General features: G+C 36.5%; 1 protein-coding gene across 1 annotated transcript in view; it reads right to left on the bottom strand.

Annotated features, from left to right (window-relative positions):
- The window catches only part of SYNE1 (spectrin repeat containing, nuclear envelope 1), a 543,966-nt gene that overhangs the window by 320,635 nt on the left and 195,423 nt on the right, over nucleotides 1-27,908 (bottom strand). The window contains 14 exon segments of the mRNA XM_011943785.1: nucleotides 2,009-2,132; nucleotides 2,522-2,709; nucleotides 4,489-4,587; nucleotides 4,984-5,211; nucleotides 8,311-8,461; nucleotides 10,458-10,618; nucleotides 15,654-15,794; nucleotides 16,601-16,771; nucleotides 18,653-18,820; nucleotides 21,192-21,356; nucleotides 23,254-23,362; nucleotides 24,345-24,553; nucleotides 24,767-24,925; nucleotides 27,276-27,410. Coding sequence (XP_011799175.1) covers nucleotides 2,009-2,132; nucleotides 2,522-2,709; nucleotides 4,489-4,587; nucleotides 4,984-5,211; nucleotides 8,311-8,461; nucleotides 10,458-10,618; nucleotides 15,654-15,794; nucleotides 16,601-16,771; nucleotides 18,653-18,820; nucleotides 21,192-21,356; nucleotides 23,254-23,362; nucleotides 24,345-24,553; nucleotides 24,767-24,925; nucleotides 27,276-27,410 — 2,208 coding nt within the window.

Genomic DNA, 27,908 nt, shown 5'->3' with positions numbered 1-27,908 from the left:
GCCAGGCTGAAGAGAGTTTTTATTACCTGATTTAGAAATGGATCCACTTCACCTTTAATGGAATTTGGTTCCATTCCATTAAAGGTGAAGTGGATCCATTTCTAAATCAAGTAATACAATGCGACTAAAACCTGAATAAGTTTTCTGGAGTCTGAGTTATAAGTTAGGCAAATCTAGAAGCTGTAGAATTTCCTTCATGACTAAGAGACTGAGTAGGCAAAGAGAATCAAAGAAAAGTTATTGCTGGAGAGACTCAGTGCATGGCTAACAATAAGAGAGGTGCAATTCTAGCCTGAGACATGTTCTCCCTCTCTATTTAGAGACTAGATTAGGCCAAACTGGAGAACTTAGGGGCTCTTCATTTTACTTTTAAGCAACAGAACTCCTTCATTTTAAAACGTAATCAGGTAATGAATCTCTTGGGTGCTGTGAGGTGCATAAAAGGTGTGGCTCCTACCTAACAAGAGATAAAATATAAACACTCCAACAGATAGGTAATAATAATAAAAAAAAGATGTTAAGCGAAATGATAGGTATGGCACAGCAGATAGTAAGTAGATGCTTGTCAAAATGCTCTCCTTCCCTTCCTAGTGAGGCCACATATGTGATACAAACAAGATTGCTAAAGGGATTAGAGGAAGGAGAACACAGCCTGTGGATGACAGGTAAGATCATAAAGCAGAACTGCAATTTTACACTGGGTACAAAGCAAAGAAACAGTGCAGGATGCAGAGCCAGGAGGTGGGAATGCACAAGTCAGGTCCAGCCCACAAGGTGAGGCCACCTTACTTGATGCAATGTCAGGATGCAGGAGTAACAGAGTCTGCAGTCCTCTCAGTCATATGGCACTCAGTTTCCATGTGGAGATGTGCAGCAACAGTTTTACATGCCCACTTAGACTTGTGTCAGTCTCCTCATTTATAAGGAAAAGACCTGTGATGTCGCCTCTGGGAACACCCCGTGTGTATTTGAAAGAAGACAGGAACCAGATTGTAGATCAGGACTGCCCTTTACGCTCAGGGCAGGAAACAGTCGTTACAGGTTTCTGAGAAGGGACTTTGTGGAAGATGAGTGCAGACACCAGTGTTTAATAAACCAGAAAGGCAGAAGAACCAGAAGAATGGAGTACCCCCCAAGTCAAGGAAGGAGAACATTTAAAAGTGGGGCAACAGATTCTGATGCTACAGACACTGGTGACAGAGTTTTCAGAGATGCAATTACAAAAGGCAAAAGAATGTAGCTTCCTCCTAAACATCTTATAATAGTTGATGGGAGGAATTTGGACTATAAATCTGTAATAAAATAAATCTCTTTTGAGAAGCAATTTTGACTGTTGAATTTTCCAGCATAGACAGCATCATTTGAGGCAAGTTATTAATCTCTAGAAATCAGTAACATTGCCTTTAGCTTCAATTATACTCAAAGATTTTCTTTCTTTTAGTTTAAAAAATTGGCCTCTTCAAGTATGAAATAAACTTTGTCATTCTACTTATTACCTACATTTGTGCTCATTCATTTTTTTCTGTCTTCCATGAGAATAATCATTACTGCAACTTCTTTCTACATTCTATTACTTATTTCTTTAAAAGAACACCCTTTATTGCCCAAAATTCATATAATTACAAGAGTAGAGAGATTATACCTATTTCCAGCCTCGGAAATTATGAACTGATAGCCAACCTCTTTCATCTATATTCCTACCCAACCTTTCCTCAACTCCTTTGCCAAAGCATGTTATTCAGATGCCAGACATTACATTACAGAGTTTTCTAACACATCACGGAAATTGATCATCACAAAGTTCTCATTGTCAGTTTCTCTCCCTTTCAGGTCAAGGTTGCTTTCTTCTTTTTGGAACACCCTGATGTCAAATGATGCTTCAAGAATCACAAAACGAAAGCAAGAAGGGAGATACACGTTTATTTATTTCATTATTTTATTTTTTTAAATAATGTAACTGTAACAAAAAGCATTTTATTTTTCCTTCCTCACACTTCCTTGAACTTGCCTGTATTAACTGAAGTTCACCTTCCACTTTGACTCTGTCTGCAGAAATGTCCATTTCTGGGGAATTGGCTATAGCTTCACCCCTCTCTAACCAGGTCAAAAAGGATGATAGTTCTTTCTCTAGCCTAAAGGAAGCGGAGAACAGAAACAAATTCATTGAAAATTGTCATACTAGGAGATTAAACCCTTCTGAAGTTGGAGGGTCCAACACAAACTATAGCAAATACAGTCTCAGTTATCTCAGTCTTAGATGTGTCAGCATAAAAATCACTCCGTTCATTTTCATGTGCGTCCCTGCATTCACGTTTATATTGGATAATATGTAAAGATCCATATACATCCTCTCCACTCTCGGGAATCTTTGCCTTACAACAAAGATCAAGAGTTTCCTACAGCAGACCCACAAGTTCATGTGTTTTGCATGTGGGATAATTATTCCCCATCACATAAAGAACTGCTAATCTAGAATTTCCTATTTAATAGTGGCAGCAACTCAAGGAAAAATGCTGCTCACCTCTGCCAGTGGGCCAGCAGATTCTCCAGCGCAGTCTGTCTCTCCTTCGCCCTCCGTAGGGTGTCCTCATATTGGTGCTGTAGAGTCGCAGCCTCCTGAACACAGGAGTCTCTGTTCACAACCTTCCTGGCACTGGCTGAGAAGGTGGTGATCAGGCTGCTCAGTGACTCCAGGGCCTGGCAGAGATCCTAAGAGTGTGAGAAGAATACAATGAAAGCAAAGGAGCCAGCGAAGCCTGCATCTTTCTTTGACAGCCATCATCGCAAAATGTTTTCTCTCAGTCATAATAAACAAGAATGGTACTAAGAATGGGTACAAATATACAGTTTGATAGAAGAAATAAGACTTAGTGTTCAATACATTAGTAGTGGACTATAGCTAGAAAATAGTTTGAATGTTTCTTGCATAAATAAAACACAAATATTTTAGGTGATGAAGGTCCCAATTCCACTGATTTTACTTTTACAAATTATATGAATGTATTAAATTATCACATGTGCACCCCCTAAAACACATAAAAGTTAAATATATTTTTAAAAGGTCTGTGCCCATGATTTGCAGCAAGACATAGTGAAAATGAGAAGAAAGTGACTTCATAAACACAGAAATCAAAAATGAAAATGGAGACACTTCTCCAAACAAGAATGCGCTGCTATTTATCTGAAAACTTTCAACTTTCCCTTAACAATTTAGATAACTTGTGAAGATTATTAGTGACTTCATGCTAAATATGTATTTAAACAATTTAGATAACTTGTGAAGATTATTAGTGACTTTATGCTAGATATGTATTTAAACAATTTAGATAACTTGTAAAGATTATTAGTGACTTTATGCTAGATATGTATTTAAAAACTATTCTTAACTCATGAAACCCATATGTAACATGCTGTAATCGCTACAAAAATACATATAAAAAGAGTTATGGCTGAAGAAGCTGCTGTATATCTCAATAGTAATAATAATAATAATAGCTACACAGTGCCTCGGAATGTGGCAGGCCCTGCATTATCTGCTTTCCATGCATTGACTCATTCCATCTTCCTGAGAACCCTAAGAGGTACGTTTTTTCATTACCTTCATTTTACAGATTAGAAAATCAAGACACAGAAAAACAACTTGCTTTAGGAAATCTAAATATCGGAAAAATAGAATATTAGTCTCTTTGGTCCTCCACTATTAACTCAGTTGTCTATAAAAATAATTTCATCACACTGAATTCTCCTACTTTTCCTCATTTTTTGTATAAAGAAATTACAAATAAGTAACACAGAAGTGTATTCTCATTATAAATATTTAAACAATAGAAATCTCACTCCCCCTTCCAGAAGTGCCTTTGTCAATGGTTTGTTTTCTATTACGTACACCTTTATAAATGTTTGCACACATGAACGTGCAATAGGAATCATATTCGTATTTTTGTTTATTAATTAACATATGGTAGTATTTCTTTGTGCATAATTCTCCCTTTTTGTTCCTCCCCCTAAATTCTGCCAGAGCCATCTGTTTGTTGCCTTGCAGAAGATTCACAATGATGACAAAAGCCATTTGTTGGAAACTGGTCAGTGAGGATATATTCCTTAAACATCTGAGTACAGTGGGTTAAAATCTGAAGACAGCTATACATATATATTTTTTCCTTGCACACATACTTTTTTATAATGCTGGCAATAGGTAACAGGGTTTATTAAAGCTAAGCTCTAAAAATGTTACTCATTCTAATTAAAAGAGAGAAATATATTTGAAATGAATACTCCTTTAATATGCATCTTTAATGAAAATTTATTCACATCCTCACCTGTCTTGTATTATATAGAGTGAATACGTTAAATCTACATAATTACTCAACTCATATAAACATTTTTCCAATTTCAATTCTCTTAAGAAGTTTACTGTATTTTCTTTTCAAGTGGGAATTATCAAATTTTAAGTTGGTAAATAGTAGAAATGTTGAAGCATACTCTTACCATATGTTCTTGAAGAACTTTGTATGTTTCTGTAGCTGAAGAACATATTTTAATTGGAGCAGCAAGTTTATCTTCAAATTCAGACACAGATTGCTGGATCTAAAATATGGGTGCAATATAAAAATAACAGTGGGAAAAACACATAGCAAGGCAAAAAAGAGTTACAGAGAAAATGGTATATCTACCTTTTATGGATAACTTTTAATGTAATTGTAAAATGCATGCATTCTTTAAACATCTGAAATCAATGTGTCTCATTATTTGAAAGGAAAATAACTGTCTTAATGACTAACTGAACACAATGTGTAACATTCTCACATGCCACTAAAAAAGGTGCCATACAAATAATCATAAATTTACTCATCATTGACACCTTGGTAGATGATTGACAAAGTATGTCTTTTTCTTATTCCACTATTTGTAAAGTATTTATTGCATTTACCACAAATGCAATGTGAAATATGTAAACTTAAGTATAGGTGAACCAATTCTTACCTTTCTAAGGTTCTCTTCAAACTTTTGCTGCTGAGATAAATGTCCCAGGATTGTTCCTTCCAGACACTGTGCATGCTCTCGAAGCTCTTCCCAGTATCTTCTTATTTGTGTCAACTTGGCTTTAATTCGAGCAGATTCTCCAGTGGTAACAAATTGAGCAAAAGACTGCGCTTCTTCTTCTAATCCTACAATGCTGCTAAGCTTACTTTCTATTTCCTGAATTGTGACCTAATAGTTAAAACAAGAAAAATGACAATGTAGGCTGAGCAAGCTTGTCTTCCTGAAATGATACAATTTTCTGCAAAGAGGGAATATTTCCTTAACTGATATTTGAAGACTTGGATGGTTAGAGCGCAGCTATGAGCAAACACCATGTGCTTGGGGAGATGAGACATGCCGAAAATGTCTGCAAAATACAGTGATGGGGGGTGGGGATGTGCTTGCTGGATAGAGAATAAGGAGAAATAGCTACTCTTGCTTGCAGTGAAGTAAGCAAGGAGATGTCCCTGGGACACTTACAGTATATCTGAAGGTACAGAGAATTATCTGTTTATGTTATAAATTAGGTGTTTTAATTAACTGAGCTGGGGAAGCATTGTGTTTCAGTAACCCATTAGAATGCTAAATATTGACATTCATTTATTTTTCTAAAATGTAGTTGAGTATTTTATATGTTACTAAAAGGTTTAATAACTGCACACCTACCTAAAAGCAATTTTCCTTTTTCAAACTTGTCATCTATTCTTGATGCCAGTGGTTTCCAAAGCTAGAATGCATTAGGACCATCTGGTCCCTATTCTCCGGGATTCAGACTTACTACGTCTAAGGTGGGGCTCAAGAATTTTCATTTCTATCAAATCCCCAGGTGATGCTGAGGCTGCTGATTGAGGGACTTCATTGCTATGTACTTGACAGGGAAAAGCCCACATACTGTCATTTCAATTTATTTCAACTGGGGAAGAAAGGACATTTTACATCTTAGCCAACACCTGAAAAATACTGATAACTATTAAGGAAATCTGTGCATGTGCACATGTGTTTATGTGTGTCTGTGGAGTGTCTCTCACAAACATAGAAGCTTGTTTGCATATAAGAAGATGAAAATTATTTCTCTGAGAAAAAGCGCCAAATTATTCAATCAAAATACATAAAAAATTCAGCCAAGTCTCAGTTTCAGATAATTTAAATAGAAAATACTACTACCCTAGAGAAAAATAAAGTTTTGACTTCTGTCCAGATGAGACACCATAGTCGGAAATAGTTTCTGCCTAGCTGAGACAATCAGAAATAATTTACATAAGATTAAATGTTGGATATGCATCACTTATTTTTATTTTTCATATGAATGAAGTGGTGTATCTCATCAATATTTGTTATTTGAGCATTAATACAGGCTTTCTTCGTTTTGCTGTTTTTTAAGACTATACTTTTTAGAAAAATTAATCATAAATTTAAAAAATAGGTTGTCTATAAAGCGCTAATAATTGTTCTAGTTACTTGTAACACATCGGTGAAACAAACTTAGTTAAGAACAGAGCTCTTAGTTATTAGAGTAACACTTGCCATCAACAAATTCATATATACAAGTCACTCAATCATATTGTTGGATTGTGGTAAAAATAAATCCATCCAAGAGAAGAAGATGGAAGATGAACCCAGCATATGTTCTTATCATTTATCAATTATAAGTTAGGAATAAGACACCAGTCATTTGAAATGGCATGTAATAATGAACAAAAATGGGCTTAGTGTATTTATCTTCCAACAAGGCAAATGCTTCATTACTTTAAATCCTAAGATCGTTTTAAAGGGAAAACACTATTACAAGTGTTACTATATTTTAAACATTTCCTATAATGTAGTCTTCTGTTTGGAAATAAAACATGAACCTAATAGACCAATTTCCACAGGACAGTGTATTCCACTGTAACTTTGCTTATTTCTAGCAAATATCTTTTCCCTGGTGTTCATATTCACTTATATATTTTAGATAGTTTAAAAAGTGCCTTATTGGATGTATTGAAATATATTTCTAGTCTGATAAAATAAAAATAGACAAGTGAATACGTATTTTTAAAAAATATGTAATCTTTTTTTCTGGAGAATAACAAAGAGATGACATTAGATAGTTGATATATTCCAGAAGTTCTGGAGCAATGGTGGAAATAATAGTAAATGAGTTATAGAAAGAATAAATTTGTTGAAAAATGTGTGTTAATTCTCAAAAGGGGACATTTTTGAGACAAAACTATTTAAATGTGTTATTCTTTTTTCTTAGAATTTAGTGAAAATGATTAAATAACAACTTTTAAAAGCGATTTTAACAATTAAAAATATTTAATAGATATTCTTCCATGGCCTCACATCTATTTTTCCTGGTATACCAAAGAAGACATAGCAGACTGCGTATATGACACTCCACGTATGCTTGATTGCTAAAGATGTGTGAGAAGCAAGGATGATCTGCACAGTGGGTAATCTCATCTGAGCAACATCGCACCCTCCCACCCTCCACATGGTAATGACTTGTTCTGAGTCACAGTGTGAAATGTTCCCTCACCTTAGTATTTATTTTACTATATTTAATTGAATAAAATAGCGGAGGGTTTTCCCATTTCAAAAAAAAAAAAAAGCTGAGGTAGAAAAAGTGGCTGAATTTTGAAAATGTGTGGTATAAAATTGTACAAAAGAAAGAGAAATAAACACTCCAAGCTCATTTCTTTAAGCCCGTTTTTCTTCTTGAATTGTCTGAATGAAGTGGTCAATGATAATCTATCCACCTGGTCATTTTAGAGCTGGGAGAGCTAAGGAATCAGAGGACCTCTGTCCATGCTCCAAGGTCATACATGAATACATAACCATAAAGTAGAATTGCTTCACTTAAGAAAGATGCTTTTCAAACTCCTCCTTGTGATTGGTGCAGGTAAGTACCACTAATACTTGAGCTAGACATTGGAAATGGGATTTTAGAGTTGTACAGGATGAATACATTTCATGTTGTATAATGAATCGGCAGAGCATTCTATTGAGCTTAATTCAAAATCAAGGAAAAGAATTAATGTAACCATAAAAATATTTTAATGATATTTCACACAATATTAACTTTGAATGCACAAGTCAGACAATGTTAATACATAATTCCAGCTATAAAGTGTTGCCCAGTATCAATTCAGACCTCTTAGTTTGGTAATCTGTGTGAATTGAATTTTGATAGTTCACATTGCAATGAAAGTCTTTTCCTGGGACCGAACAGCATTTGATGAAATGTAAGAAAGTAGTTCTTAAAAGCTAGACATGGATTATAAATATAACGTGTGAGCAGGTCACCTTAATTTGGCTGATTTGCATGTCCATGGCAGATGACGAAGTTTCCAAGGCATTGAGCTCTTTTTCTTTCTCAGTTATCCAGACGGACAGAGTCTCAAAATTACTGCCAAAATGATCCCACTTGGTTTTCACCATTTCCATGGTTTTAATACTAAAATTAACCAAATTAAGTAAATAAAACTCAGTATTTTAATAGAGAACAACAACACATTTTCCTTGAAATCACTAGGTGAAAAGATAATGAAGACATTTGTGACCATTTCAAAGTTGAAACTATTCGAGCTAAAAAAAAATTGCACATTTGTTCTTAGTAGTTGATCAGGTTTTCCTATCTTCTCTGAGAATGAACATTTAATGAGGCAGCACATCTATACTCTGAGTGAAACTGCACTTTGAACAAAATATTGCTGGGTTCAAAGGGGTTTGAATCCAGGTATAATCTAATTAAACTCTGCATGTGACCAGTTGTTGCCAGGACTTATTTTTATAAACTACGCCAGAGGAGATTTCAGTGTATACAGCTTTTCAATAGTCCTATTTCCAAAGACATGTTCTCCTTACACTTAAAGGAGAGACACTGCAGTGATGCTTTCTATGGAAAGACCTTTATAAACTGCATCTTATCAACTGAGACAGAGTTCGTGATCTCAATTCCATGTTGCAGGGCAAGAACTGTTTCTATTATCAGAGCTAATCCTGGGATGTATAATCTTTGTGATTTCAGCCATTTTCATAAATGTCTTATGGTCTTGATTCTAAAAGACATTTATAAATTCTTGTATATGAGCACCCTAACGACTTTTACACAACTTAGGTTTTATTTATACCAAATCTAGTGAACAAAATTTCAACTATAGATTTTAATTTGTATTAGCTATGCATGTATAACCAGGTGACTATGGCTTTCAGTTTAGAAAAAGACTAAGAAACTAACAGTATATAATTGAACTGGCAAGTCCTTGGGTTAAAAAGAAAAAGTGAAAGAATGTCCCTGTTTACCAAAAGGCACTTGAAGACATCAAGAAAAATACAATGGCATTACTGATTGTCAAATTAAATAATATTGCAGTCTCAAATTTATACCCTGGATGTGCCTAATGCTGTCAGCAGTACAGGTAATGGAAGCTGTGCTATATTGCAACTTTTTAAATTAAATAAAGGTTAAAATGGCTATTCTTAATAGAAGTAGCTTCCTTTCAAATCAACTCTAAGTTTTACTATTTCCATAACTTGACAGAGAATATTTAATGTAATATAAAGTCCTCAAAATTTCAAGTCATAATTTGTTTTAAATAAAATATGTATCAAATTTTAAAGTTTAGGCAAATGTAAAATGTTAATTTTAAGCTGTTAATAGTATTAAAAACACATTTTACATTTTAAAATCCACCTTAGAAATGATGGCCTGTCTCTTAATAATAATATGCTATTGTGTATTGTTGATTTGTCACTAAATTACATTAAAAATAGAAATGTTTAGCCATATTGTTTTGAATAATATTGGCTGTATCTTCATATATTTTCCCCTCCAAACTTTTTTTGTATATATTGTGTATATAACAGGATATCAATAAGCTAAGCAGTTATTTCTTTGCAGATAAACAAAGAGTAAAAGTTTAAAAATACAATAGATTTTTAAAGTTAATTTCTGGGAAGAGCATATAAGTCAGGATAACTTGAATACCGAGGCACTGTAAACAAGCTGCAGGAGCTTCCTCAGGTTGGAGACATATGGTCTATGTGATGCGTATTTAGGCCTGGAATCTACACTAACAAAATATCTCCTTTTCACTCTAACTGGTGACAGCAGAATAATATAGTAAAAAAACTATTTTAAATATTAGTTCTTTTTCAAGATTCCCTCTACAATGTACAAAGGCCACAGAATAGAATAGATATGGCTTTCTCATGAACATGATCAGTTTAAGATGCAAAACCCACATCCTTTATGTTTTTGGGGCTCTGTTAGAGATATTGGTTTCTGCATTAGTGATACTTTCTTTTGAACTGTGAGTTGTTTCCTCAAAACATGCTGAAATACACAGACACTTTGAGATTTGAAAAGAATGTTTTGAATACAAGGTACAGGAAAGATTGTATGAAACTTTATCTCAGAGAAGAAAGTTTAGGACTTGTCAATCACATACTCTTCTTCAAGCGTGTCTTCTAATTTTTTGACTTGTTCTTTGATTGACTTGGCCTGCTGTTGAAGCAGCTGCTTATTTTGGGGCCCAAGTGGTATCTCTGAAGCTTCCTTTACAAGGTTCTCAGCCTGGACTGCAATATTTTCTGTCCGTTTAGAAAACTCCTAGAAAAGATATTATGATCATTAGGTAGGCACTTTATATTATTTATCTCTGCCCTCAAATAAAGTGCACATATTGCATACAGAACACATGGGTGGATGAAGAGATGGATTCATACATGTATGGATCTTTTACTGTTCTCAACAATACAGCTGACTTATTTCCATATGGCCAAAAGAGACACTTTGCTAACACTTTTTTATTTTATTTTATTTCATTTTTTTGAAATAGGGTCTTGCTCTTTTGCCCACGCTGGAATGCAGTGGTGCAATCATGGCTCACTGCAGCTTCCAATTCCTGGGCTCATATGATTTTCCTACCTCAGCCTCCCGAGTAGCTGGGACCACAGGCAGGCACTACTGCACCTGACTAATTTTCTGATTTTTGTAGAGATGACATCTCACTATGTTGCCCAGGCTGATCTTGAACTCCTGGGCTCAAGTGATCCTCCAGTCTTGACCTCCCAAAATGCTGGGATCACAGGTGGGTGCCACTATGCCTGGCTAACTTTTTAATTTTATATACACAACCAGCTGTTTACCTTCATAGTTATCCAATAATACTCACAAAAATTGTTTCTCCTTTGTTTTCTGGTTTTGTCTCATTGTTTAGAATTCTTAGATCCATTATAATAATTAATTTATTCACAAATATGTTTACTTATTACAGGCCGGTTCACAAAATCAATAGTGATTGATCATAGAGATAACAGATTTCTAGGCGAATGAACAGAAATGTTTATTTATTAAATATAATATCTTAGTCAAAACAGACTATCAATGGTCTTTGGCCAGGCATGATGGCTCACGCCTTTCACTCCAGCATTTTGGGAGGCTGAGGCCACGAGTTTGAGACTAGCCTTGACAAAATGGCAAGACCTCCATCTCCAGGGGAAAAAAAAAGTGACGAGACATGATGGTGCACGCCTGTAGTCCTGGCTACTCAGGAGGCTGAGGTGAGAGGAGATAGAGGCTGCAGTGAGCAGGCATAACGGCATCACTATATTCCAGCCCAAGCAACAGAGCAAGACTTTGTCTCAAAAAAAAAAAAAGAGAGAGAGAGAGAGAAAGAGAAAGTAGCCAAGCCATTTTGTTAACTATTTCTCTGAAAAGAGCTATAATCTAATCTTAGTGCTGTTAAATCTTTACATACATGTGTATCACATGATGGAAAGAAAATTTAAGTTGTAAATCAGTCAAGCCTGGGCTAGAATCCAGGATCACTAGTTGTTTGACTTTGGTGAATTATTTTCAGGCTCTTTCATGTAAAATGCAGATGATAATGCTTTTCTTAGAAGGTTACTGTTAGCATTCTACTAGCAATCTCACTTTTAAAGTGCCTAACACTCTGGGAGATACTGATCATTGGTTTTGGCAGATACTGATTATTGTTTTTTATGTCTCTCATACAAACTTGAGGACAAAATGATTTATTAAGCCCATATACTTATTTTCAATAATACTGAACTATTTTAATTGGAAAGTTGATTTAGTATGTATGTGGCTGATAAATATTAGATGTTACTTGAATTTTGTCAAGTAAATGTATTGAATACTGAATTAGAAAAGGTAAACCCAGTAATAACCTAAGTGAAGAAAATGTACTTGGTATCTCACGTCTTCTCATGTAAGAGAATCTCACAGGAGGTTTAAATTTTGATCAACTCCCTTCTCCTAAATGAATAATGTAGAAATAAAAGTATTTTTCCGAAGTCAGCTTTTCAGTAAGAGCATCTCCTAGAATTATTACATAATACCATATAATATAGAGTTACTAAATAATACTATTATATCTTCATGTTTAAAAGACTTAATGTTCTCATAGAAATATCATGAGCTCAGCCAACAAACATCAGTGTTGGCCGAGATTGTGCCACTGCACTCCAGCCTAGGTGAAAGAGTGAGACTCTGTCTCAAAAACGAAAAAGAAAAAATCAATGTAACTTCACAGAACTACGTTGCAATTTAAAAGAATAAAAATGAATGAGTACAGCTTCCTTACAGCAAAGAGCTTTATAGTACAATAAAATATGGTGGTTGCTAATGTCACAACATTAAATTCTTTGGTTAAAAGCACTCACTGTTACTATACATGACAGTCACTGTAGATTCAATTGTGAAGATTACAAATCATCACATGATCTCTTAGAATCCCATGAATATAATCAGAAGTGAAAAATAAAGTGGTTTTTTTTTTTTTCTGCTAGTGTTTCTCAGAACCCAGGAAAAACATGGAAAAAGTAATGTTTGAAAATGCTTATATTATATACATTCAATTTTAGAGCTTTTTGTATGAGCTATGTATGGAAAAAACATAATGCAGAGAAATCAAAAGAGCAGAATGATGTTGACAAAAAAACAAAATTAAACAAAACCAGAATAACATTGTAAGGCCTTATCTCTAACTTCTTAGAAAACATATGAGTGGCAGCAGGATGCATCAGGTACAAATTGACTCATATTAGATTGATCTGGAATGAAACCTAGGCTCTGACCTTCAGTAGCTGAGTGACCTTTGGCCACATCTCTCTGAATTTTCCTTTCTTCATCAGTAAAGCCATACCTTATTTTCAAGATTAAACATGATATTGCTATGAACCCTCTATCACACACACCAGCACACAGAGGACACTCAAGTCCCTTAGCACAACCATTCCTTAGCACAACTACTCAAGGGCTATCAACTTGAATAAAGGTTTGCAATAACAAGCAAAGTGAGCAAAGAACTAGAGGAGAACAATGATTCTAGACTGGCAGTGAGCATACGCAATTAGTAAAATGGCTCTGTTTTTTGAATGAAAAAATAACGTAGTACCTAAAGGTGTGGGCTCTGGATGAAGACTTTTTGAATTGAAATCCCAACCTCACCATTTAGTGATCCACAGATCTTGAGTGAGTTCATCACCAACTTCGTGCCTTATGTGTCCTTCTTCATATAACATGATTGATAATGATATCTATTTCTTAGGACTGTTTTGAGGATTAAAGGCGATGATAAACATCAAATGATTAAATCGGCATCTTGTATGTGTTTGATAAATGTTACCTCATATTATTACATCAATCCCAAAGTATGGTAGGTCATGGACAAAGGAGAATTTGAATAACAAGACTCAAAAGATGACATTTGTTTCAATCTACAGGTACTTGAACTGATCCAAAGCGATTAGTGCAAATGGAATCAGGGGGTCAGAAACTCTGGATGGAACGTGGGCAGAAACATTTAGGAAATTAACCCAATCAATATATTTGTATTTATAAAAGGCACCTGATATGTTTTCAGTATATGAAATAATTTATTTATTTTAAAAACAGAGATGGGGTATTGCTGTATTGACCAAGCTGGTCTCAACTCCTGGCCTCAAGTAATCCTCCCATCTCAGCCTCCCAAAGTGCCAGGATTACAAGCATGAGCCATCGTACCCAGCCAAATAATTAAATTAAAAATTAAAATAATGTTCTACTTAAATGGCTGATGAATATTGTATAGACTTGAAAGAGTCTGTGGTCTTAGAAAACTTCAAACTCCTCAGTAAGTTTTTAGGAGAAACAAAAAATTAGCAGTATGGCAGAGAGTGAAGCCTTTTGCAGGTAAGAAAACAGAAACACAAAGGTTTTCTTGTTAAAGCCTAGGGAAGGGTGAGCGCAAGGCTCTTCTTTCTAAGACACTGGTTAACTCGTTTCTCTACTAATTCAGTCTTTCTATAAACCCCAAAGAGGCACCATAGCAACTTCAAGGGGCTGTGCCTGTACAACTCTAAATGCTTGGTACAAAGTGATTGGTCTGCTTAAGAGCGTCCAAGGTGCTTGAGCTTGCCGGGCTGGGCTCACCAAGTACACCTACTAAATACTACTGTTTGATGCCCCATTGGAGTCTTAAAATCGCTATCTCCAAAATGAAGTTGGTCATCTTTTCCCATGAACAGCTGCTCCTTCACATTTCCCATCTCACTTCCATTATCTCCGTCAGACTCAAAACCTGAGGTATCAACATTTTTGTTACTCACTCTGTCTGGTTAGTTTCCCTATCTTCCTGTGAACTCTACATCTTTTGTATCTGTTTCTGTGTATCACCTGCCACCCCACCACCCTTATTTATGCCCATATTAACTCCCATATGCCCATACGCAAAAAAAAAAAAAAGCGTGAAAAACAGTCTTTCACACTTTCAGTCACTTTTCTACACATGCCTAAAAATTGATCCAAAACCCAGCTCTGATCATGTGGCTTTTTAAGCCTTCAACAAGTCTGGCTCCATGCTGCCTAGAGAGTAATGCTTTAGGTCTTCAAGACTCTGAAATATGGGCCAAATTTCCTTTACAAATTCATTTCCCATTGTTCTATTCTACAACACAGAATTCCTATTCAGAACACTTGTATGCCCTATGCCATTCCAACTTCCAAAGAATGTCTATATTTTGTTCCAGATTCTACTAAGTTTTACCTGCTCTTTAAGGTTCAGTTAAAAAATATTGCCTCCAGATTTTTTTTTTTTTTTTTTGAGATGGACTCTCTGTTGCCAGGCTGGAGTGCAGTGGCGCCATCTCGGCTCACTGCAACCTCTGCCTCCCGGGTTCAAGTGATTCTCCTGCTTCAGCCTCCCGAGTAGCTGGGACTACAGGTGTGTGTCACCATGCTTAACTAATTTTTGTATTTTTAGTAGAGATGGGGTTTCACCATGTTGGCCAGGGTGGTCTCAATCTCTTGACCTCATGATCTGCCCTCCTCAGCCTCTCAAAGTGCTGGGATTACAGGAGTGAGCCACCGTGTCTGGCCTGCCTCCAGATTTTAAAAACTCTATACACACCTATTAGGGAACTAACCATTTTCCAATTTGATAAAATCTTTGTTTTTCTTCTTGATGTTTAATCCTACTTATGTTTTCATTCTCCAATATGTTGAAAGAATGGGTCATCAATAAATAGTAAGTATTGATTAAATTAACAGTAATGATTATAGTAATAATGGAGGAGAAATAATTTTGTTTTGTGTTGCTTTGTTTTTTCTGAATATTGAGTACCAAGGAGCCATAATATACCTTTGTTTGTTCCAATTCTGAAGATAAACTTTCCAAACTGCTAAAACTTAAGAAGCGTTCATGACTGGAACCTGTTTGAAAAAGGTATCTTACTACTGTTTCTTTGTTTGTTTCAAATCGCTCCCATTTTCTTAATGTGACCTAAATTTGAAAAAATAAACAACAATAGGGTTACAAATGTCACAAAATACTATCACATGTTCATTCGTTTGCAAAACTGTCAACTTTCAGCAAATTCTCATTTCAATTTTCACACAGTCACAATGAATAGAGATGATTCTAGCATCTTCTGTAAGAATTTCTTTTCTCTATGTCAATGTTTTCGTCTACCAAAAGAGAAGACACATGGACTCAGATGATTTCTGAGTTTTTTATAATTTGTAAAGTCTTAGAAATGTAAAGGTATTACTTAAAATGTAGATAAGTAACCAAAAAAAAAAAAAAAGTCTCTCAATCTATCTCAAACAAGAAAGGAAGCACAGGAGAAGGTAGGGAGAGGGATGAGGAGATGAAGAGAGAGAATTGAGCAGTTGGCAAAAACTCAAAAACATTTTTAAAGGTAATGTGTCAGCATCCCAATAAAGCATAAAGGTGGCATAAACGTGTGGCTGCATGGCTTCCTGGAAAAGTGAAATGGTATGATCAAATTTCTGGATTCAGACAAGTGTGGATGAAATCCTGGCTTTATTATTGATCAGTGCTGTGTGATACAGCAGCAAAGTCCTCAAACTCTTTCTTCTTAAGCATCCACACTTGCGAAATGTGCTAATTCCAATATCCATCTCTAAGGCTGATGTGATGATTAAAAGATGATTCATGTACAGAATTTAACACAGGGCTGAAACATCAGAGGCAGTAACAAAGGTTTGCCTTGCTGTCATGAGGCACAACAGGAAGTGAACACTGCCCAGTCTCTGTTTAAATGGCCCCTGACTTCCGGCTCCTACCTGGATGCGGCGCTCCTGCCTCTCCCGGCTTCGCTCCAGGCCGTCCAGGGTGCTCTCCAGCTTCCGCAGCTCCTCACGGCCTCGGTCAGGCAACCCTCCTTCTCCCTGCTGCGCCTGCGCGATCTGCTGCTGCACATCTCTCTTCTTTGCTGAGATCCGCTTTGTCTTTTGCTAGAAGCATTTATTCAACAGATGGATATAAATTGTGCTCTCTCAACAGCTAAGTAGGGATATCAACACCCACGCTTAACAGAAGTACAGAAAGGTGGGCCCGAAATGTATTTTACAGCTAAGATTAACAGTTGAAATGGTAGTCGGATGCTATATTAGTCAAAGATGAACATTGTTTATAAATATTGTATGTTTTTAATGGTAAACAGCATAAATAATTTGGCTTTAGTGTTTTGTGTGCAGATTTGGAGAACATTTAGCGTTTTGTGCAATACTGCAGGAAGAGTCTGGCAAAACAATCCGTTTGACATGATTCTTCTTAAATAATTATTTTCTGCTTAAAAACATGAAGTCCCAACTCCAATTTTAAAACACCATTTATTTAATTAAAAAGCAAATATTAAGAGATTTATGGCCAGGGGCAGTACAGTGGCTCACGCCTGTAATCTTGGCACTTTGGGAGGTCAAAGCTGGAGGATTGTTTGGGGCCAAAAGGTTGGAACAGTCTGGGCAATATAGCGAGACCTTGTTTCTACAAAAAAATTTAAAAATTAGCCAAGTGTGGTGGTGCATGCCTGTGGTACCAGTAACTTGGGAGGCTCAGGTGGGAGGGTCACTTGAATCCAGGAGTTCAAGGCTGCAGTGAACTATGATTGTGCCACAACACTCCAGTCTGTGTGGCAGAGTGAGATGCTGTCTCCAAAAATAAATGAATAAATATATATTTCCTCAGTATATTCGGAAGGGTTAATTTGCTGATATTTTGTGGGGGGGAAATTGTCTTAAAGTAAACTTTTTATTGAAGTACAATCTTCAAATAAAATAGTACACAAATCTCAGATATGCAGCTTATAAATTTTCACAAAGTAAATGCACCCATATAAAAAGTACCTGGCCCAAGAAATATGAGAAGAGTTTTAAAATATTAACATAAATATCTATAATCTTAAATTTATTGAACCTAAATTAAATGGAAACCCAAAAAACCATTTCACAATGATTGAGAACAATGTAACACCAAATACTAACTTTTTATACTCAGCCTTTTTGTAATTATTAAGTAAATCTAGAAATCCTGAAGGCTGGGATTTTACACATACTTTTAATGCAACTTCCATTTTTATATATTACCGAATATATGCATATATAATAATACACACAAACATATTATATAATTAGCTACATTTTGCTACTGTGTATCAGGTTAGCTACAATTTTTTCATTAAAATATTTTATTTGAATCAAATTTCCATTTATATTGCATTTAACAAGGTATATATTTCCTTTTATGCATTTTTTGATGTACACTACCAGACTATCAGAAATTAAGTTGATTAAAATAATTTCTTATTAATATATGTACCAGAATTTCTTTATTTCTAGCTCTAATCCTTTATAAGGGTATACACTCCAGGAAGGTCTAGTACTTCAAGTAAGTCATCATTTCTCAAACTAAAGTATGTTCAACACTGTAAGTTGAAGAGAAAGATTTTAACATAATGACAAAAGAACAGTGATCTCAAATATGAAGCAACTGGTCCATCTATGCCTTTCCTCTCTGTTTTGAAAAGGAGAGTCTAGTGAGTTTTGTGCAGTTTTTCATAGCTAAATCAATTTTCTCTCCACAGTATTCCTTGAACTTTTTGATGCCATCAAGTCACTCAGTCTGGAAATTTATGTTGCAGAATATCCTGAAATGTTTAATATTTAACAGAGAAGAAAAACCTAGAAGCGCCAAATTCTTTTAACCACTCAACTGGTTCCTTCCCATGCCCTCCTTACCCACTCCTTCAAGCCAGTGGTTATATTCTTTATCTCTCTGGTTCTTTCAGTAGCAAATCAACTTTACATAATCTCGTTGGAAGAAAGAGGCATTTTTACCTGGTGATGAAGAAGTAACTGCTGTGCTTCAAACAGATTTTCAGTATCCAAGATCTTCTCAGCTTGTTCCTGGACTTCTTTAGAGCCAGAAATTAATTCTTCAAGAGAATTTTTGACTATTTCTTTGTACTGTACACAGTCCCCAAAATTGCTTACCATCTTTTCAACCTGCATTTTCATGATGAAAAAAAAAAACACATAAATCATATGCTACTTGTTGAAGTTTGTATAATTTTTTTGGTAAGGTATGATTGACAAATAAACATTGTATATATTAAAGGTATACTACATGACTGAAATGATTCTCCAAATCAGGCTATTTAGCCTATCATCTCACATATTTCTCTCTCTCTCTTTTTTTTTTTTTGTGAGAACACTTAAGGTCCACTCTCTTAGCAAGTTTCAAGTATACAATAGGTAATATTAACTACAGTCACCACCAGTATATTAGACCCCAGAAATTTTTCATCTTAGAACTTGATGTTTGTACCCTTTGATCAAAACCCCCCATTGAAGATCATGTAATCTTACATATTTTAGGAGTGTGCATAAAGTCTACCTCAACAACTTGAAATATAAACACAGATCTTTAATTTTTATTCTTTCTCATATTACTTAGGTTTATTCCATTATTATTAAATTTCATAATCATTTACAGGGATTGCAGGCTTTATTTGATATGGTGCTCTGTGGCATATTAAAAACCCATTCAACCTGGTAATCAAGGAAGGATAACAAAACAGCATACATTATATATATATTGACTTCTAGGTCTGTTTAATTATAATTGCATGACTAAAACCTAATTATAAAAGTACCTTACAAGAAAGTGAGTCCATATTATTTAAAGCAAATAGGAAAAGATTTGTAGAGTTGAAAAAGAGAATAAAAGAGTATTTGTTATAAATGTACTTCCAATATTCCTACATAAAAATAAATATAATTTACAATTTTGTAGTCATCTAATGGATTCTCTTCCATTTTCCTAAATTTTGAACTTTCTTTTCTGTCTAATTTCTGCTTCCTCTATTTCCGTTTTACCAACATCCTTTGTTTTCGAAGCCTATCCTTTATCTTCACTAAGATCATCATTTTTACGTGTTATCACTTGTTTATCACAGAAACCTTCCAGGTTCTTCTTTTCTTATCCTATCTTTTTTCTTTGACTCTCTTCTGATCTAAGTTTTTCCAAGGAGAGCAATCTGTTCTCCAAACAAGCAGCAATAAGAACGTATGAAAACCACAAACTCCCAATTTCAGTATAAATCGAGCATATCTGTTGAAATAATGACTCTTCACTGTATCTTGTGCATCCACCCACAGTCTTTTTTTTTCTTACACTGGACAATTGGAAACACATTGTGTTCAACACTAATTTAAATACTAAATGAATTCTTATCAAAGAAAGGGGCTGAATGTGCCAAATCCATCTCTTCATACAAATCCATCTGTAAACAAAATGTGTTTTTCTCCATTCTTCTCTTTCTGCTTTCACTAAGTAAGTGACCAAGTAGCGGAAAGGGGTATTAATATAAATTATACAGAAGTTTAAGGTAGATGAGTGTGTAAAAAATTAATGTCTGTGAACATTCATTAGAGATAGATTCTTGCTACAAGTCCTGGGGCAAAATCATGAGAGTACTTGGAAGATACAGCAAATGGCCTTGGTAAATGTTAGGGAAACTACTAACTTCTAACTTTAAAGGCAGCTAATTTTTATTATTTTGGTGGGACAAAATATAGTACTGTACACAGTCCCCAAAATTGCTTACCATCTTTTCAACCTGCATTTAAAAAAAAAAACACATAAATCATATGCTACTTGTTGAAGTTTGTATAATTTTTTTGGTAAGGTATGATTGACAAATAAACATTGTATATATTAAAGGTATACTACATGACTGAAATGATTCTCCAAATCAGGCTATTGATTTAACCTGTTGATTTAATTCAACATTTAACCTGTTGATTAAATGCTGAATATTTTATTATTACTAGGGACCAGTTATTGAGCATTTACTCTGTTTTAGGAACTACACTATGTGCTTTACATACATTACTGCATTAATTCATGACATTGCTTTTTAGAGTGAGTATTTTTAACCCTGTTTTATAAATAAGAAAATCAAGACCTAGATGTTAAGTAAATTGAAGGTTACCTAGGAGGTAGGGTATCACATTTAAACTCTAACTCTGGATTTCTTTGAGCCTAAGCCTTATTCTTGGTCTCCATGACATATCTTAAGTTGACCATAAAATAACAATGCTTTTCATAGGAGTAAAAAGTATGGATTTGATAAGTTTTATATTTCAGATATAGGTCATGAAACTGAACTAACATTTCCAATAATGGCACAGACCAGACATCAAACATCCTCTTTATCTTTCCCAACAAGCTTCATATAAAAAAGCATAACAACTATTCCGTTTCAACTATGGTTTCTTTATAAAATTACTTGCTAAACTACAACCAGAAGAAAAGAACCTTCCAGATGCCTCACCCAGAACTGTCTGTTTAGAGTGTGAGTAAATGCTATACCTCTGACAGCAGCGTCACTAGAGCCTTGAAAGAGCTGGATAATTTTGCCAGTTCATCTCCCTGCTTTTGGGCTTCGTTCTCAGAAGAAACTTCTGTCAAAACTTTCAGCCTGGATTTCAGCCAGCTGAGGGTCTCGCCCCTTTTGGTAACACCATTTCTGATCTCCTGAAATGAGAGAACACTTTTGATGAACACAGTGCAATTGTGAAATCATAACTTTCCAGCAATAAAGGACTCAGCCTAAGAAGGTTTGCAGGTGGAGCAGAATAGAGTCAGACATCATTCAACAATACAGTGCCTGCTTATTTTACTTTGTGTACATATTTTTAACAAAAGTCCACAAGTGCTTGAAAGAATACTGTTGTCTATACAAAAAATCAGCTTCATAATTAGATTGGTTAGACACTTAGAGATATGTCCTTGATGATAAAAAAGATGATTCTAAGAATACTGTAGAAAAACATGAGACGCCACAATTGGCAACTATAACATACATACACTTTGTTATCTCACTTCCTGTGAGCTGGAAAGAAGATGGTATTTTGTGAAAAAATAATGAAAGTTCTTTTTTTTCAATCAGCTGATTTCTTTTATTGAACAGTCTACTTGTTGAATATTGTTATGGATGCTCTAAAGATTTATTTTAACTTCATTAACTTATATTTTCTGCTTAATTTTTATTAGCTTTTAGAAGCCAATATCCCATATAGCAAGAGGTATAAATGGGAGCACAGTTCTAATTTAGGAAGGGAGGCTTTATTGACAAGAAAATGCTAGAAAGACTCCAGGGTTTTAGATCTCGCAGGGCTGCTGACTGAGGGAGAGGTGACTGGAGCAGCCTGTCCTCCCTACAGCAGCTCTGGGGTGGCTTGGGAGCAGGGGTCTCCAACCAGGGCCACTCCAGGGCTTTGCCAGGGCAAATACACACTGGACAGGAAACTGCTGGCTCCAGACCCCAGGGATCTCTTCATTCTAGGATGTGATTTTTTTGTGTGTACGATGAAAGTAACCAGCAGCAAATGTAGATATCCTTCCACATGCATACCATGACATTGAGCACCACTAGCATTTGAGGGGATTGTATAATTTAATTGAAAAAGAAATGGGCTAGGGGCAATGGCTCACACCTGTAATCCCAGCACTTTGGGAGGCCAAGTGGGGCCGATCGCTTGAGCCCAGGAGTTTGAGACTAGCCTGAGCAACATGGCAAAACCCTACCTCTACAAAAACTACAAACATTAGTCAGGCATGGTGGCATGTGACTATAGTCCCAGCTACTCAAGAGGCTGAGGTGGGAGGATTGCTTAAGCTCAGGAGGTTGAGACTGAAGTGAGCTATGAAGGTGCCACTGCAGTCCAAACCTGGGTGACAGAGACCCTGTCTCAAAAAAACAAAAACTCAAAGGACAGGAACAGAAAGGAAATGTATTGTCCTCAACAGCAACTATGTGGCAACTATGTGACTTGCAAGGCTTAAAAATGTTGAAAGATGAAGACTTTTTACAGTATTATGTGTCTAAGAGTGAGAGAGTGCCATTTACAGAATGCAAACTGTGTTTGAACCTGGGGCTCTGTGGCCCTGGCAGGGTTCCTCAGGCTGCACCCACACTCATAGAGGCTGAAATGAACCAATCCAGCTTAATGTCACATAGAAAGGATGCCTAGAGACCTTGCCCAATTCCCTGATTTTTTTGTGACCTGCCTTTTGCATGGCTGAAAATGTATTGTATAAAAGCATACAGTGTTCTTGTTTTCCATGATGATTCTTAAATCTCCACTGGGTTATACGCCCATGCATGCAATTTTCCACTCAGGACTCTCCATTAGCTGAAGATGAATTTGTGGTACCATGGAGCATGACTAACTCTCAAAGCTACCAAGGATTCAATAGGAAAACACTCTACAATGCTCCACAGTAATATGAGGAGATTTATTTTAAAGATAATTTTTAAGAACTTATTTTTTCTTTCCAGAAAGGAAAAAGGAGACAACCGTTAAATTCTCAAACACTATTTTTTTATTATGGGAAATTTTCCTCTAGCAAATAATGACCTTGAACTTACTTCAACGGCACGTTTAACCTCTCCGTGGTTGGCAGTATCGATGGCCTCACCCTTGATCCCCTTTAATTGTGCCTCATTTGTAGATATCCAAGATGAGAACTCAGAGAATCTGAAATAACATTAGCACTTTCTTATTAAAGGGAGAACATACCAGAATGATTAGAGTGTGCTTTCTATTTTGAATTCATTCATGGAAATTTAACAATTATGTGATTATCAAATTGATTAACACCTTTTCTGGAAACTATTCTTTTAACATGAAGCTCATGTTGAAGGGCAGGGGTGGCCACCTCTGTGCTCAGTTACTAGGGGCGGGGTAGTGGGGGAGTTCAGCTGAGGAAAAAGATGTGTTCTAGGGAATGAGTTCCTGGAAAGAAGGAAGGGACCACTTGAGGTCTGGCCTCGTGTGTCCCCACCAGGGTAAGACACAAACCTATAGAGGAAGAAGCCACCCTTTAGGGATATGAGGTTATATGGTTTGGCTGTGATGCCACCCAAATCTCACCTTGAACTGTAGTTCCCATAATCCCCACATGTCAGGAGAGGGACCTGGGAGGAAGTAATTGAATCATGGGGGCAGTTACCCCCCTGCTGCTGTTCTCGATAGTGAGTGAGTGCTCACAAGATCTGATGGTTTCACAGGGGGCTTTTCCCCCTTTTGCTCTGCACTTCCCCTTCCTGCCATCATGTGAAGAAGGACATGTTTGCTTCCCCTTCTGGCATGATTGTAAGTTTCATGAGACCTCTCCAGCCATGCTGATCTGTGAGTCAATTAAACCTCTTTTCTTTATAAATTACCCAGTCTCAGGCATGTCTTCATTACTAGTGTGAGAAAGGACTAATACATAAGGATATTGGGGAGAAAGGGATTGGCCAACTTTGCCTCAAAGAGATAACATCTGGGTCACTTGAAAACAAACTGCCTCACCCTGATTCTGACTAAAATCCATTCTTTTTATTAAATGAAGGACTTTTTGTACAAGAATATGAGCAAGAAATATGAAATATGTTATTTCTTGTTTTATCATGATCTCTGAACTAACAGAATGAAGTTTGACTACACCGCTCTCTGGAGACCATTCCGAGGCTACCTGTTAGTGTAGTCCTTCCACTTGTCTGGGTCTTCCATGAGCTTCCTGTAAGTGCTGTCAATGGCAGCTCGGAGCTCTTTGAGAGTTGCGTGACAGGTTCCAGGTGTGTCCCTTACTGGATCCCGGACTGGGAGCTTCACACAGAGTTCCTCGATGAGCTGTAACCTTTTCTCACAGAGATGATGAGGACCTTTGTCACTGAAGAAAACCTAATGTGTAATAAATGTTTTTATAATTCCTGTGAGAAGCCACACAGTACTTTTACTTTTTTCACAGAAAAACCAAAGGATGATTCCCACGCAGACTACCAAGGTAGGGTAATTAAGCTATTTTTTCCAGACCCAAATCAAAATATTAGTAACATCCTTTATGGAACAATGTGACTTGACATTGCTATCCACATTGTGGTGTGGGAGACGTACCCTGTGCTCTTTAATTATCTTTTCACTGCCTTCCTGGGGCATCAGCTTGGTCTCTCGATCCAGCTCAGTTCTGCATTCTTCTACAGAGGCTAAGAACCTATTCTTCTCCACATCAATCTTCAGATGAAGCAAATGATAAGGGGCTTCTCCTTGAAGATCCTACATTCCATAGGAAGATTCAGAAAATTAGGATGATGTTCCTGATTATGTATATTCCCAATTGAAGTGGCAAAAAAAAAAAAAAATCCATAACATATTCCTTTTAGGGCCAGTGTGAATTAGTCACTACTTTCCACACCTGGTCTCTCTACTTTGTATTTTTCCAAGTACCAGGACCACAGCAAATCCTTTCAGCCTGCTGTGAGTTAGGTGTTTTCTCGGTGATTACTTGATTTAATTCTCACAGTAGCCCTGCACGGTACCTTTTTGCGGGGGTGGGGGTGAGATGGAGTCTCGCTCTGTCAACCAGGCTGGAGTACAGTGGTGAGATCTTGGCTCACCGCAACCTCTACCTCCTGGGTTCAAGCAATTCTCCTGTCTTAGCCTCCTGAGTAGCTGGGCCTACAGTCAGCACCACCACGCCCAGCCACTTTTTGTATATTTAATTGAGATGGGGTTTCACCGTGTTGGTCAGGCTGGTCTTGAACTCCTGACCAAGGTGATCCACCCAAAGTGGTGGGATTACAGGCGTGAGCCACCAAGTCTGGCCAGTCCTGCACAGTATTAATGTTCTTATTTTACAGCTTACATCATTAAGTCTCAGGGGTAAGTACAAAAGCTAGGATTTTACCATAGATTTAAATCATACCCTCTCCCCTGTATGTGTTCCTTTTGATTTTGTCAATGACCTTGTGAGGTAGGAGGGGCAGATATTATACCTACTTCAAAAAGGAACAACATGAGGAAAGCTTATTAGTGAAAAAAAGCTTTAAAAAGAAAAGAAAAAAAAAGAAAACTATAGCTCAGGCTGCTGACCACCTGGCATATCCTCTTTTCCTTAGATCATACCCTGAGAAACAAGCAAGCACTCAAACAATCCGTAACTTTTCATGTTCTTTTTAATTATAAACATAAGCTTCATCATTAACTTTAGTCCCATCATTAATTTTAACTAACTTCTATCCTATGGCATTTGAAAGGATTACCTTTGAAAGAGAATACTAAGATGACTGATGAGAAAAATGAGGTGGGCCTATGGAAAGTCCCACCTAGATTAAATCCTAGAGGGGGTGTGTGTGTGTATGTGTGTGTAATAAAATGCAATCTTCAGTTATAGTCTTTATTCTGTAATACATTTACAATACGATATGCTTCAAATGTATCTAACAAAGTTTGGATTTCTTTAATAATCCTTTTTTTTAATGAAAAACTTGAATTTTCAAATTTAGCAATTTAGCAAGTAAAAAGGATATTTCTTTAACTGTGTTTTTCTTGTGCACAGGGATAATTATTTAGCTTATACCACTGAGATTTTGAAATACACAAAGTGAGGCAACCTGATGCAGAGAATTTCAGCTGCCTATCTTCTGAACTCCATATAACGCATGTGAAATATCACCTCAAGGTAGAACACACTCACCTACAGCTAGAGCTGTCTTCCTCCTGTCTACCTCGAGGCAGACAGCCTTGCATGGGTCTCCATTGTGCTGCAGCTACTTCCAGAATCTGACATGCAGTCTGAAGTTGGCCTCCAAAAGATAGACCCAGCTCATCTCCCATGGTTCTTCCACAGCCCATGACACACAAGTCAGATGGACGCCCATGGGCCCCCATGTCCCCCTGCACACTCTCCTGCTTTCTCTCTTCTGTGCTGCTGTGTCACCCCCTGCCTACTCCCATTTCTGCTTCTTCTTTAAAGTTCTGGCTCAAAACTAGTTACTTGATTCACTGTTTTCCAACTTCCAAGTGGATCCACCTCCCTCTTTCAAAGCTTTCATAAATACATGCACTTTTGGATTTGTCATATATTATACTTGTATTATTTACAACTAATTATCTCCTTTACTGAACTCTTAAGCTCTTGGGAGGAAGAGGAATATGCTTTGTTCATCATTGAATTCTTGACTACAAAATGTTTCCATTCATATTTTTTGATCATAGCTATCTCAACTAGATGGTAAAATCTTTGGGGGGAGAAACAATAAATACATGTTTTATGATTTCAGTAGGTATACCTAACAAGATTTATTCAGCAGAGAGAAGCTTACGAAATGTTGCTTGAATAAGTTAAACGTTCTTGTCACCCAGGATTTAAAAAAAAAAAACAGGAAACCAAAAAGAATGCTCGAGTAATAGGATAACATTGATGCTGATAACAAATAGGAATAACACAATTCTATCATATATTATCAGGTTTTATTTAAGTCCAGTTTTTCGATTTTTTAAATGAGGGAAATAGTTACAGTGACTTTCCAGGAATTTCTAAATTTCTCTTACATTTGGACCTTAACACGCTCAAGCTTCTCCCTTCATTGAGGATGCACGGTGTCTCCGTCCTGTCCTGACTCACCTTCCATTGTTTGTGGAGCTTTCGAACAGCTTCCTGAAGCCCCTGCTGCTCCTGCTCTGGAAGGATGTCGGTGAGTTCATCACAAGCTTTCAGGAACGCATTGAGCACCCTCTGATCCAGCTGACTGAAAAACTCCTGACATGGAGGGGGAAAGTGGGTAAGAGTGTTGGACAGACGAAAAGGCAGCATCAGGCACGATCAGCCTCCAAACAGCCTCTAAGCTAGCTACTGCCCTCTTTGAGATTTCCAGGTACCCACTATTGCTTTTTAAGGATGAACTACGTGCACCTATAGTTATGAATCAGAAGCCATCATATCCAAAATTCTACTAGTTTTTTTTTTTATTTTTTAGAAAAATTCTTTGTGGTTTTCAAATTTGGTAGAATATTCCAAAAGGAATATCTCATCTTCCAAGGGGAGATGCCAAAACCTTGATTCTGTAGTGATAGAGCGTTGGTTCCCCTTTGGTGAAGTCAGAAGAACAGGACAGAAGCCAGGACTAAGCCTTATAATTCCACATTCCCCAACCACAGTGCTTCAGGGCCTGATGCTTCATCATGAGCCACTGTCACATTCACACAAGTGCACAGAGAAGCACACATGTGCACACACAGGCATACATGCTACGCACCA

Source organism: Colobus angolensis, unplaced genomic scaffold, assembly GCF_000951035.1.
Source record: "Colobus angolensis palliatus isolate OR3802 unplaced genomic scaffold, Cang.pa_1.0 Scaffold221, whole genome shotgun sequence".
Lineage (NCBI taxonomy): Eukaryota > Metazoa > Chordata > Mammalia > Primates > Cercopithecidae > Colobus > Colobus angolensis.
This window is presented reverse-complemented; position numbering and strand designations above follow the sequence as displayed.